A 14,154-nucleotide genomic window follows, 5' to 3' on the forward strand; every position below is an offset into this window, starting at 1 on the left:
GAATAAATTGACAAATAAAATGTGTTAAATAAATACTTGTTGCTAATTTTAAATGGTTATAGTTTAATAAATATAGTTAAGATTGGAATTAAACTCTGTTATATCGCCAGCACATATTGAGGGTAATATGGACTACCACGATAGAGGCTAATATGGACTAGTGGTCCATATTACCCGCAGAACAATTCTTGCTCTTTTAGCTCGATTACCTTTAAGTTCATTAAGATCTTATTAATGTAGAATATGGCTCCTGGTAAGCGCAAAAATTGGAATCCCGAGGACATGAAAAAGGCGATCACAGCGGTGCGATCTAATACCTGCGGCTATCTAAAAGCAGCTAAGATGTACAATGTTCCGAAGTCAACTTTAATAAGGCTAGCGTTAAAGAAAGACACCGAAATCGAAAAGGTCGTAAACACTAAATTAGGGTGCAAACCAGTTTTTCCCGAAAATTTTGAAAAGATGTTGGTGGATTACGTTTTGACGATGGAATCGAAATTATTTGGTCTAAGCAGAATGGATGTTAAGTACTTAGCCTATCAACTAGCTGAAAAAAATAATATTATGCACCCATTTTCAAAAGAAAATCAGCTTGCGGGTAAGGATTGGCTGCGCTTGTTTTTAAAGAGGAACCCAAATTTAGCGTTCCGCTCTCCAACGGGAACTTCATTGGCAAGAGCACGAGGTTTCACAAAAGATAATGTGAATACCTTTTTCGATATCCTTGAAAAGGAAATGGACAATTTTAATTATTCAGCCAACAATGTTTTTAACGTTGATGAAACAGGCATAAGTGTCGTTCCATCAAAATTACCCCAAGTATTGGCAAGGAAAGGTAAAAGGCAGATTGGTAGCCTTACTTCTGCTGAGAGGGGATCTACGATCACAACTATTGTTTGTATGAGTGCAGGTGGAATATTTGTTCCACCACTATTTATATTTCCACGCAAGAAACGCTCAGATTTGTTGTTAAAAGGAGCGCCGCCAGTATCAATATACGAATGTCATCAATCCGGTTGGGTTCAAACATACATTTTTACAATCTGGTTTCGGCACTTCCTAAAACACGTAAAACCATCAGCTGCTTCGCCAGTATTGCTCGTCTTGGATGGTCATTCGAGTCATACAAGAAATATTGAGCTTGTTGATTTGGCTAGGGAAAATCACGTATCTATCGTATCCATCCCTCCACACTCCAGTCACAAAATACAGCCGCTAGATAAATCTTTCATGGGACCTCTTAAGAGTTATCTTTCGGAAGACATACGTGTTTGGATGCGTTCGAACGGCAGAGTTTTGACACACTTCGATATGGCAGAGCTATATGGAAAGGCCTATTTGCGAGTTCAGAGTGGGGAAATCGCAATTATTGGATTTCGCACAACCGGTATCTAATAATTGATTAAAAATTATTAGTTAATTCATTAATTTTAATTACATGATTATTTTGTTATTTTTGATCATTTTCAATTATTTTTTACTTTTTTTAATACACGATTAATATAATTATTTGATTAATTTCAATTATCAATCAACAAGCCAAACTATAGACACAAATTAAGATTATTTAATAACTGAAGGAATTATTTATTTATTTTATTCTTATCCAAATTTATAAAAACATTTAAAAAGAAAGGACTGAAATGTGCAAAGTTAATGAATTTAATTTATTTTAATGAAAACTTTTTATTTCAGTTCACTCAAAAATGAACTAAAGTTTCGTTTTATTATTAAAAATGATAAAAATATAGTATCTATTGTACTTGGAAGATTTTACTTTTAACGTCATTTAATGGAATATGCATTTAAATTTATGACCGAAAGTTAGAAATATTTATGTATTTATTTTTCCATTTGGTGAACACTCTAAAAATGTAACACTAATTATTGGCAAATCTAAGGCTGCTAAATAAAAATGTGTAGTGTATTAATCAAAGGTTTTTTATTGTATATTCATGAATTCATTTTATTTTTTGACTTCCAAAGTAGTGGTTTTGGTCCATAATTGGACCAGTATTTTTCTGTCTATTTTGAACTAGTATTAAACTGGTATATTTCTGACCGAAATCTGACAATTGCCATTTCTTAGGACATCCCGATGTTAAAAATACCAGTTGATTGCATGGAAACCCTGCAAACCAAAGTTCCCGAAATCTTAAGGAAATCGTTAGAGGTATCTCATTTCTGTAACGATTTTTTTACGAATTTTCAAAGAAACTTATATGAAGTGGTTGACACGAACTTGTAAAGAAATTTCTGTACGAAAAATAAAGAAAATTCTGGAAAAATTCTGAAAGATATTCTTCACATAGCACCATTATTTTCGTTGCTTCACAGATTTTCTTCCGAAATTTCGTAAAAGAATGGAAGTGTGCGTAATTTATTTCATTTTAGGAAATTCGGCAAAAAATCGAATTAAATCTTAACGAATTCTTTAAAATTTCTTTACAATGCAGAATACTCTGAAAAAATGGTTTGCAGGGAAAACGATAGTTGGCAGACTAGTTGGGCATGCGGTTCATACTAGTTGTGAGGGAGTTTACAACTAGTACATTTGACTACAGGGGAATGTCATGAATTAGTCACTTAAGTGTCTTGTACGGCCATATCAAGTCTTCAATGACTTTGGGCTCCGTTTATATGGAAGTTGTTCATGACTTTTTTATACAAATGGTCATTTAGTCGTTGATGGCATCTGCATGACTTTGTCATGCAGTGATCATTGATGATATTCAAGCGACAATGTCCTGCAATGAACTTTTTATAAGTTGCCGCTGAAAGACATTGTCTGTTATAAGTCTTTGATAGGAGTACACCTGCATGACATTGTCACCACTGTCATTGTCAGCTATATGTCGCTTAGGACGATGTCACCAAATCCTCATTAGTTACGATGTCACCAGTAGGAATGTTCGATATCGTATCGATTATTCTGAATATCGATATTTCATGACACGATAATCGATTTTTTGAATCGATATTCGAACGTCGATATATCAAAGATATCGATACTTAACCCGCAATATCGATATTTAAGTTTAAATTTTTTTTTGATCTACAAAAAAGTATATGGGAAAATACTAAAGTAGGTTTAATCAGCAGCTTGTGTGATTTATTTAGCTCTTAAGTTTGACAAACCGCTTGAGTCGACCGGCATGCCGTTTTAATCCTCAGTAAATATACAAGATGGAAATAACACAATTAGGTGAGTTGACAGGCAGATTTATTATTCTATTCAATTGAGAGTAGGATTTTTAACATCGATTTTTCCGATATCGATATTGTTCAGCCCGATATATCGCCATATCGATTTTACTTGCAATGAATTAAATCGATTCATGATATCGATATTTTCTTAAATATTGAACATTCCTAGTCACCAGTGACCATTTTCGCTACTGGGGTTTGCATGATTTTGAGTTCACTTTGTTACGCTCTCGCATGTATTCGCACCAGTGATCGGACTTCTACCACATTGTGGTAGATCTGCCACTTTATTGAGCATCTACCACTCAAGGTCAGAAATCTACCACATATTCGCGTTTTTGAGTAGTTTTATTTCTGCTCGACATAATTTTCTTAATTTGAAGAGCAAAAATTGCCCAACACAAAACACTATATGGTAACAAGAATGATATAATACAAGATTCCGCATTCCCGGCGGCGATGAAATTGTTCAAGTAAGAGTAAACAAAGCCGAATGGAAGGATAAAATAAACAGTAAATTTTCTCAATAATAAATTTTTCGACAGGGAACGTGGTTTTATTGTATTAAATTGGAAAATATATGATTTATAAAAAGATTTTATAGCGAAAATGTTAAAAAACAGCGATTTTTGTGAAAGTATTAGCAAATTTAAGTGCATCTAAAGTTTCTGAGGCGTTGTTTACTTTTAATTGAGAATTGTCAAAATCCAAGTAGCGGTTTCTGGAACGTGCCACATTTGTTCGATACATCGTGATGTGATAAAAAGAAAAGCTGGCATGACTCCGCAAGGTTGCATAAATCTCTTAAAATATGTTCGCAAAATATCTTGATATGGAAAAAACTGCTTTACACTGTCAAGGAAAAAAAGTGCCAAACCCCAACGCAATTTTTAGCAACTACAATCTTGCACTTTATTATATGTACTAAAATAAATTTTTTTTAGAGCGCTCACTATCTGTCCATGCTTGTATATGCAGTGCTGCCAACTTTTGATTTTCAAAAAGCACCAAACACTTTGAAAAAAAGCGTTTCACCAAACTAAAAGCACCAATTTTTTTTTTTAATCAAAGGATGCTTTCTTCATAACAGTTTGTAATTAACAAAAGCAAAAAATTAACACTATTTACAAGAATACATATATAAATCAATACACAAAGCGTTTTCGCTCATAACGATTGAATAACCTCTACACATGCTATGATGACTCATGCTTACGACGTTATACCGAAGTACTATTAAAACTAGTACATCTCGAGAAAGAAAAATCTAATCGCAACAAACGAAAATAATGCCCTAAATAGAAATGAGCAAAAAATTTGATGTTTTCATTATATAACCTAAAATATCGAAAAAAACGTGTTTTTGGCAATCTGGAGGTAGGATATCTAAAAATTCTAGTACTAGAGCAATTGTGCGGCCAGATTTGGATTCAGCACCACGAAACAATGTGTTTTACTCAGGTGGTAAAAAAATCAAAATTTGTACAAACAATTAGNAACCTAAAATATCGAAAAAAACGTGTTTTTGGCAATCTGGAGGTAGGATATCTAAAAATTCTAGTACTAGAGCAATTGTGCGGCCAGATTTGGATTCAGCACCACGAAACAATGTGTTTTACTCAGGTGGTAAAAAAATCAAAATTTGTACAAACAATTAGAAAAGAAAAAAAGAAATACTTAACTTACCTGCGTACTAGCATTTTCAGCGCGAATAGAATTCAACAAGGTGGGTTAGCAACTTCAGCTTTTTATCAATCATGGTTGTATTTTAGTGCATTTAAATTTGTATATTCTTGTAAATTCCGTATCTTCATGTGACACCACAGTTTATAATATTTCAAATTATTTCAGGTTTTAACTATCTCGGAGTAATATTAGTTCAAAAAAAGAGCACTAAAATAGGCACTAGGCACTAAGTAAATTTTTTTGGCGTTTTAATTTTCAAACAGCACTTAATCTAGTCCTTAAAGCACCAAGTTGGCAACTATGTGTATATGAGCAAATTTGACATCGATATAACTGTTGCCAACTGTTGCCTTTCGCAATAAATTAAGTGCGTTTAGGGAATTAAAACGCGAACATTTTTTAGTTTAGCGCTTGTTTCGTTCTTTGGTGCCCTTTTCAAAGCAATTTTATAATAAAAAGGTGATTCTACGGTGACATTGTATTTATTTTGTTCATTCATTTATTCAATCCAAACGTACGGAAAACTTCAGCCGTTTNTATACCGAAGTACTATTAAAACTAGTACATCTCGAGAAAGAAAAATCTAATCGCAACAAACGAAAATAATGCCCTAAATAGAAATGAGCAAAAAATTTGATGTTTTCATTATATAACCTAAAATATCGAAAAAAACGTGTTTTTGGCAATCTGGAGGTAGGATATCTAAAAATTCTAGTACTAGAGCAATTGTGCGGCCAGATTTGGATTCAGCACCACGAAACAATGTGTTTTACTCAGGTGGTAAAAAAATCAAAATTTGTACAAACAATTAGAAAAGAAAAAAAGAAATACTTAACTTACCTGCGTACTAGCATTTTCAGCGCGAATAGAATTCAACAAGGTGGGTTAGCAACTTCAGCTTTTTATCAATCATGGTTGTATTTTAGTGCATTTAAATTTGTATATTCTTGTAAATTCCGTATCTTCATGTGACACCACAGTTTATAATATTTCAAATTATTTCAGGTTTTAACTATCTCGGAGTAATATTAGTTCAAAAAAAGAGCACTAAAATAGGCACTAGGCACTAAGTAAATTTTTTTGGCGTTTTAATTTTCAAACAGCACTTAATCTAGTCCTTAAAGCACCAAGTTGGCAACTATGTGTATATGAGCAAATTTGACATCGATATAACTGTTGCCAACTGTTGCCTTTCGCAATAAATTAAGTGCGTTTAGGGAATTAAAACGCGAACATTTTTTAGTTTAGCGCTTGTTTCGTTCTTTGGTGCCCTTTTCAAAGCAATTTTATAATAAAAAGGTGATTCTACGGTGACATTGTATTTATTTTGTTCATTCATTTATTCAATCCAAACGTACGGAAAACTTCAGCCGTTTACTTACACATATGTTAGTGTTTGGCCGAGCGTCTCCTCTGGATAATATGCTCCCAGATAATCCAAACGCAACATTTTCACACAGTCTCTATCACGGAATTCATAGAATATTCTGCTAATTAGCTGGGTGTGCGCATTTGTATAAAAGTAAGCAATTGCATGAAAACAAAGCCGCTGGAGAAACCAAGTAAAGTCTTGCAAATTGTTTTACAAATAAAAAAACCTTTTGCAAATTAAATTAATTAACTGCGCATAGTTGGAAATATTTACAACTGACATTGCGTGATTACTTAAAATATTTGAACATACAGCTTTATATGCAAAAATACCATTAAACACAGCAACACAAATTTGGTGTTTTTTTGGGAAAATTGCGATATTTTCAGTGTTTTGAGTTTCAGTACTATAAAGTGCAAGTTGAAGTCGCTAAAACTACAATTGATTATTTAGATTTTTTTTTGTGGAGGATGTTGCGCATTTTCTTCCATATAAAAGTCAGTTTTGTTCATGCATTGTATGGACGAAAATTCGCTACATCCTCCACAAAAAAAAAAAAATCTAAAAAATCAACGGTAATTTTTAGCTATATTTCTCTTACAGAGTTTCATGCAGTAATGCTTGCTTACAATAGCCGCGTTAAACCTTGACCATGTTGAGAACAAGTTTACAGGTTGAAAAAAATTATGAAATTGTCGAAAATACGGGAAAAATCTTTTCCCGGCGGAAGATTTAAAATTTAATGCAAACTATGGGACGTCCTCGGGTCCGAAACGAGGATATGTCCCTGGAAACGGGGATGTATGGCAGCCCTATTAAAAGTTAACATATACACAAATGTGTGGCTTTTTGACCTCGCTTTTATTAGCTTGGGATGTAACTATGTATGTAATAATGATGTGTATAAAGTTAGCGAAACAACATCAAGAAAAAAATTTCGCATATACCCATGAATTTGCCGTTAATTAGTTGTGGAAAAAATAATTTTGTCGCTCTGGTACTTTTTTAGATATAAGGTGTTTTGCTAACTTTATATAAAGTTAGCGAAGCACCCCTCCAAACTCAAAGGCAACAGACTAGGCTTTATGTCAAAATTTGCCGTTTTTTGTCGTTCTAAGATGAGCTAGTTTACTTTTGAAAAAATATTTTTTTTTAAGAAAAAAAAAAAATTTTGCAATTTTTTTTTTTTATTTTTTCAGTGTTCAATAATTTTTAGAAGAAAAGGATAATAATATAATAGAAAAGAAAACCCGGTTTCTTTATGTACCACTTTAAAATTTAAACATACAATAATCACCACGGTTAAAATTCAAAAAATTAAGAAGCTTCCTTATCACAATTAAACAACAAAATCAAAAACAGTTTTGTGCATTAAAACAATTCAAACGGCAAATTATGCAACAAAAAATTTATTATTTTGAACCAATTTTTAAACCGCTTTCCAAGTCCCTATTTTTTTTAAATAAGGCTGTTTAAACAAAAAACAATTAAACGACAAAATCAAAAACAGTTTTAGTGCACAAAATAAGTGCGTTTGGATTGTTTTGTGCACTACAAATGTTTTTGATTTTGTCGTTTAATTGTTTTTCGTTTAAACAGCCTTATTTAAAAAAAAATAAAGACTTGGAAAGCGGATTAAAAATTGGTTAAAGAATAACAAAAACAACTAATTTTTTTATTGCATAATTTGCCGTTTGGATTGTTTTGTGCACTAAAAATGTTTTTGGTTTCGTCGTTTAATTGTTTTTTGTTTAAAAAGCCTTATTAAAAATAAAATAGGGACTTGGAAAGAGTTTAAAAATTAGTTAAAAATAATAAAAACAATTAATTTTTTTGTGACATAATTTGCCGTTTGGCTTGTTTTGTGCATTAAAACTGTTCTAGATTTTGTCGTAAAATTTTTTTTTTGTTTAAACAGCCTTATTTAAAAAACAAGTAAGAAAGTCTAAGTTCGGGCGGAGCCGAACATTAAATACCCGGCGCAAGTATTAAATATATGTTTTTCACCTTTCCGAAAGCTACCTCTACATGGCAAGCCGGGGTGTATAAATTTTGAGTAAATTAGCGTCCTTAAATTTCGAAATATTGAAGTTTTAAGCATTTCTGAAATTTACCGTTATATGAAAAGCGGCCGTAATTTTAGTCCGATTTCAATAATTTTCAGAGTTTTGCTTCTATGTGGCAAGTAGAATAACCACAACGAGTTTAGTACAAATTGGTAGAACGGTTACCGAGATATATATATATGATCATAAGTGGGCGGTGCCACGCCCATTTTCCAAAATTTTACCATAAACGTATTTCNAAAACAATGAATTTTTTTGTTGCATAATTTGCCGTTTGGTTTGCTTTGTGCATTAAAACTGTTTTTGATTTTGTCGTTTAATTGTTTTTTGTTTAAACAGCCTTATTAAAAAAAAATAGGGACTTGGAAAGCGGCTTAAAAATTGGTAAGTAAGGAATAATTACGAACTAAAAATAGAAATGCTAATTTATGCCAAAACTTAAAATCTACAGAGAGAAACGAATAAAATTTGCTTTATTAGAACAATTTCATAATGGCTGCATTTCTTTATTCATTCTGAACGTTTGGAATAAACTTTTTTGTTTATTTATTCTTTAGAATGTTCCTGATGATATGTTGACGTATATTTCAAACGTATTCTGTTTATTCCGGCTGTGAAATGGGATTATCCGGAATGTATAAAGAAACGCAGCCAATATTGGAAAGCGGTTTAAAAATTGGTTAAAAATAATAAAAATAATTAATTTTTTGTTGCATAATTTGCCGTTTGGTTTGCTTTGTGCATTAAAACTGTTTTTGATTTTGTCGTTTAATTGTTTTTTATTTAAACAGCCTTATTAAAAATAAATTAGGGACTTGGAAAGCAGTTTAAAAATTAGTTAAAAATAATAAAAACAATTAATTTTTTTGTGACATAATTTGCCGTTTGGCTGGTTTTGTGCACTTAAACTGTTTTTGATTTTGTCCTTCGATTGTTTTTTGTTTAAACAGCCTTATTAAAAATAAATTAGGGACTTGGAAAGCAGTTTAAAAATTAGTTAAAAATAATAAAAACAATTAATTTTTTTGTGACATAATTTGCCGTTTGGCTGGTTTTGTGCACTTAAACTGTTTTTGATTTTGTCCTTCGATTGTTTTTTGTTTAAACAGCCTTATTAAAAATAAATTAGGGACTTGGAAAGCAGTTTAAAAATTAGTTAAAAATAATAAAAACAATTAATTTTTTTGTGACATAATTTGCCGTTTGGCTGGTTTTGTGCACTTAAACTGTTTTTGATTTTGTCCTTCGATTGTTTTTTGTTTAAACAGCCTTATTAAAAAAAAAATGGGCGCTTGGAAAGCAGTTTAATAATTGGTTAAAAATAATAAAAATAATCAATTTTTTGTTGCATAATTTGCCGTTTGAATTGTTTTGTACATTAAAACTGATTTTGATTTTAGTCGTTTCATTGTGATAAGAAAGCTTCTTAATTTTTTGAATTTTAACCAGAGTGATTATTGTTTGTTTAAATTTTAAAGTGGTACATAAAGAAACCGGGTTTGCTGTTCTATTATATTATTATCCGTTTCTTCTAAAAATTGTTGAACATTTTTAATTTTTTTTTTTTCAAAGAAAACTAGCAAAAGTAAACGGCAAAAAAACGGCAAATTTTGACATAAAGCCTAGTCTTTTGTCTTTGAGTTTGGAGGGGTGCTTCGCTAACTTTATATAAAGTTAGCAAAACACCTTATATCTAAAAAAATACCAGAGCGACAAAATTATTTTTTTCGCAACTAATTAACGGCAAAAAAACCGGTAAATTCATGGATATATGCGACATTTGTTTTTTGATGTTGTTTCGCTAACTTTATACACATGTAATAATGATGCACCTAAAAGATGCAGCAATTTCCATTATCTTGTTACATACCTAATGACAGTACGAATGAAAATTGCAAAGATTGATTTCACGTGTTATTCTATTCGGTATAATAGTTTTAAAATAAATTGAATTTAAGACTAAAAGGTGATGAAAATAAAATTATAGTGTAAAGAACTAATTATTACAATGTGAACTAAAAAGTAAAAAATGATTTATAGAAATAGAGAGAAACAGGAAGCTGCCTAACTTGATTTAATTAAACTTTTAAAACCAACCTAAAATTGGATTAAAGTAATTGACAATAAAATTAATTTTACCGGAAAACAAAGCGTGCTTCTGAGATTTTATAGTCCTGCTATTGACAATCTATATCTATATACTATAATAAAACTGTAAATTGTTTGTCTGTTTGTCTGTTTGAACTCACTAATCTCCGGAACTACTGAATGGATTTTCATAGGCCTTTAACTGATGTATAGAGAGTGACCTCGGACGTAACCTAGGGTATAAAAAAATGGGATATGATAAGGGGGCGTGACACCTCCCATAGCCGTGACATTTTGAATCAGCTATAACTTCGAAACCGTAAGTCACATGACTTTGAAATTTGGTGTGTTCACATACATATCTATGATTGATGCTTATAGTAAAGTAGATATACCTTTGTAAAAGAGGCGTGGCACTTCCTATGGGTGTGAAATTTTTAATCAGCCGTAACCTCGAAATCATACGTCACATGACGTTAATTGTGATGTCAGCAGAGTAAGACGTGCTTTTGCAGTGCTCTTAAATATTAGTGTTTTTCCTCGGAAATATCTAGAAATTTGCCAAAAGTTGTTAATCTACCGGTGTTCGCGTGTGCTGCGAGTTGTTCCTGTTGCGGATACCTACGCACTGATTCACCTGACTTATTTTTACGCTTGCTTTACCTGATAGCTTAAAAAGTTCGTACAAACATACACACATATGATATCAACACGAAAAAACCCAACAAGAAAACCTGCATCCCCCCCTAAAGCTCCTCTCACGCCGGCATCAGCTATGTTTGACAGGATGGAGAAGAAAATAGAAGAGCAGAGAGACTCAATCATCCAACAGTTGACTGCGGTAATGAAGAAATCGGAAAAGAGGGTTATGCAGAAGATTGGAGAGCTGGCTGCTGAAACGGCAAATTTAAAGCTGTCTATAGCAGCTATTGAAAAAAGGGTCAGTGCAGTCGAGAACACGTGCACTGAAGTTCTAGCGCTCCGCAGTGAACTGATATCTACTCAGACGCAGCTCACTGCTCTCGAAAGCAATGCAGTTTCCACCGATGTGATAATAAACGGGATCCCTCAAGCAGCTGATGAGTGCTTGTCTGAACTCTTCGGTAAAATCTGCGGTGCAGCACAGCATAAACCTCCGCCTTTGCGTGATGCTTTTCGGCTGCGTAGTGCAAAAAGTAATGGGCAAAAAAGCAGCAACAACTGCCCTATTGTTGTTAAGCTGTTCTCTGCACATGATCGCAATCAGCTCTTAAAAGCTATTGCTGTGTTCTGTAAAGCCAAAAAGAGATCGCTAGCGCTCTCCGATGCTGGATTGCCTGGTCATGGATCAATTTTTTTGCATGAGAGTTTGCCAAAAATGCTGCGTGAGGTGATGTCGTATGCGTCGGAGCTTAGGCGGAAGAAACAGTTGGCGTCAACCTTCTCCATCCGTGGGAGAGTTTTTGTACGGCTTAAACCAAGCGAGGAGCCCAAACTGGTGAGAAGCAGGGCCGAGGTTAATGCTCTTATTAGCACTAGAAAATAATTATGTATATGTTCGTTGTGAAATCGTATTTTTTATTGTGGTTAGTTTATGCCAGCTTAGAAGTTAAGTTAGTTGTATGCTTGTTCTCTTTCTTCCTATGCCTAATACTCTTGATTAGTTATTTGTTTACTGTTTTATTTCTATGCTTTAAGCAATTTTTCTTTGTTCCCTTGATTTCGGTCTATGAAAGTGTATGTTATTTTCGTCTGTTCTCAATTTGCTCTTTTCTCCTGCTTACATTGTTTTTTTGCAATCACATACATTTATGTTTTGAAGTCTTTTTGTTTTGCCTACGCTTTGTGGTTACTCATTTTTCAGCTGATGGATTTAAACCCCAGTAGGAAATCTGCCGGCAGCATTGATGAAAACCATACAATTCTAGTAAATATTTTGTGCAAACAGTCTAGAAATTTAGGATTTGTTGTTAATTCTATGTTGAGCTGTTCTGACCATGTGAATAATGTTGTAAGTAACGTGTATGCTGTTTTACGTAGATTAAGAATGTCAGCGTCGTTTACACCCTTAGATACAAGAAGAAAGTTAGCAATTCAGCTTATAGTGCCGCAGATCACGTACTGTGGGCTGGTGTATAGCAAGTTTGACTCTATTTCGTTTCACAAAATTGAGGTTGCGTTTAATAACGTTACACGTTACGTTTACGGCCTCAAAAGATATGACCACGTTTCTATGTGGAAAAACAAAATTCTAGGATGCAGCATTTTTGAATACTTAGCGGCTAGAAATTGTATATTTATGTATAAGCTTATAGAATTCAAAACTCCAAAATACCTTTTTGAAAAATTAAAATCAACAAGGTCTAATAGAAATCAAAGTCTGATTGTCCCCAAATATTCCTACTTGTCTTCAGCTAGGCTGTTCTTCATTAATGCTGTAAGGCTCTGGAACTCAGTTCCTGAATCCGTAAAAGCAGCGATGAATCGGAGTAACTTCAGAAAGGTATTGCATAATTACTTTAAATCTGCACAATGAATGTGGTTGCGATTAAATTGTTATCATTTCTCTGTCTCTGTCACTTCTACTACTAAACCAAATTTTGTATGTTCGTATTTATATTTATATGCCTGACTTTTTATTATATCTGACCTTAAATTTTAAGTCTTAATTTTAATCTTAATTAAAAATACAAATATTAATATCTTTTGTTGCTATTTGATATATTGTTAGTTTTAAGTTTACTTTATACAAACATTGAATTTTACAAACTGTTGATGTATTATAAAAGACTCTAAAGTCTTATAGATACAGCCTCATTTCTTAAATAAATATGAAATATGAATTTCAAATTTGATATGAAGACGTAGGCGCTTATAGTAGGGTATATATGAATGAGTTTGTACAAGGGGGCGAGGCACCTCCCATAGGCGTGAAACTTTTAATCTGCAATAACTTCGGAACCGTAAGTCACACGAATTTTAAATTTGGCGTTAAGACAGATCTATGATAAATGTTTAAACTAAAGTATCTATATATATAATAAGTTTGTAAAAGAGGGCGTGGAACATCTTACAGGTGTCACCTATAACTTAGAAACGATAAGTCACATGACTTCGAAATTTAGTGTGAAGACATAAATAAAGTAGACGCTTATAGCGATGTAAATATTAGTGAGTTTGCACAAGGTGCCACGGCACATTTCATAGCCGTGAAAACTCACATCTTCGGACCCCTAACTCACATGACTTTGAAATTTGGTGAGATCTATGGTAAATGTATACAAATGAGTTTGTACAAGAGGGTGTGGCGTTTATAGTAAATTGAAAGAGAGTGAGTGTTTGACAGGGGCGGACTATGGGACTACAGCGCCCAAAAGTAGTAAAAACAGATTATCGAATTCTGAAAAAGTAATTACGCAGATGCATAGCAAAATATCCAGCTAACCCAAACCAAAAAGAATTTTGGATAAAAATGCATATCTGCAATCATGAAACGAGCTTAATGTAGGAACAATGCGAAAAAATAAATTTGTAAGAAAAATTTTAGATTTTTTCGCAAGTAATTTGAATTAATTTTTCCACTTGTGGGCATATATAAGAAGCCAATCTGAATGATGAGTACCTTTTGAATATATCTGTGGTCAAACATTGCATTACATTTTTATAAAACGTTTGAATTGCATAAAACAGTTTACCTTGAAATTCTACATAATTTAGTGAGTGTAAAATTTTTCGAGCGCTTACTTTAAAAAGGAA

At 32.7% G+C, this 14,154-nt stretch overlaps 1 protein-coding gene across 1 annotated transcript; it reads left to right on the forward strand.

The window, feature by feature from the left end:
- Positions 1 to 243: 243 nt before the first annotated feature.
- LOC108363648 (uncharacterized) lies at positions 244 to 1,395 on the forward strand. The gene has a single exon (XM_017617075.1). It carries the CDS (start codon positions 244 to 246, stop codon positions 1,393 to 1,395), a length of 1,152 nt encoding a protein of 383 aa, XP_017472564.1.
- Positions 1,396 to 14,154: the final 12,759 nt, after the last annotated feature.

The sequence above is a fragment of the Rhagoletis zephyria genome, unplaced genomic scaffold (genome assembly GCF_001687245.7).
Source record: "Rhagoletis zephyria isolate East Lansing unplaced genomic scaffold, Rhagoletis_zephyria_1.1 Rzeph_scaffold_01328, whole genome shotgun sequence".
Taxonomy (NCBI): domain Eukaryota; kingdom Metazoa; phylum Arthropoda; class Insecta; order Diptera; family Tephritidae; genus Rhagoletis; species Rhagoletis zephyria.

Excerpts from the sequence above, each read along its gene's own strand:
- LOC108363648 (XM_017617075.1), top strand. The coding sequence starts at position 244 with ATGGCTCCTGGTAAGCGCAAAAATTGGAATCCCGAGGACATGAAAAAG.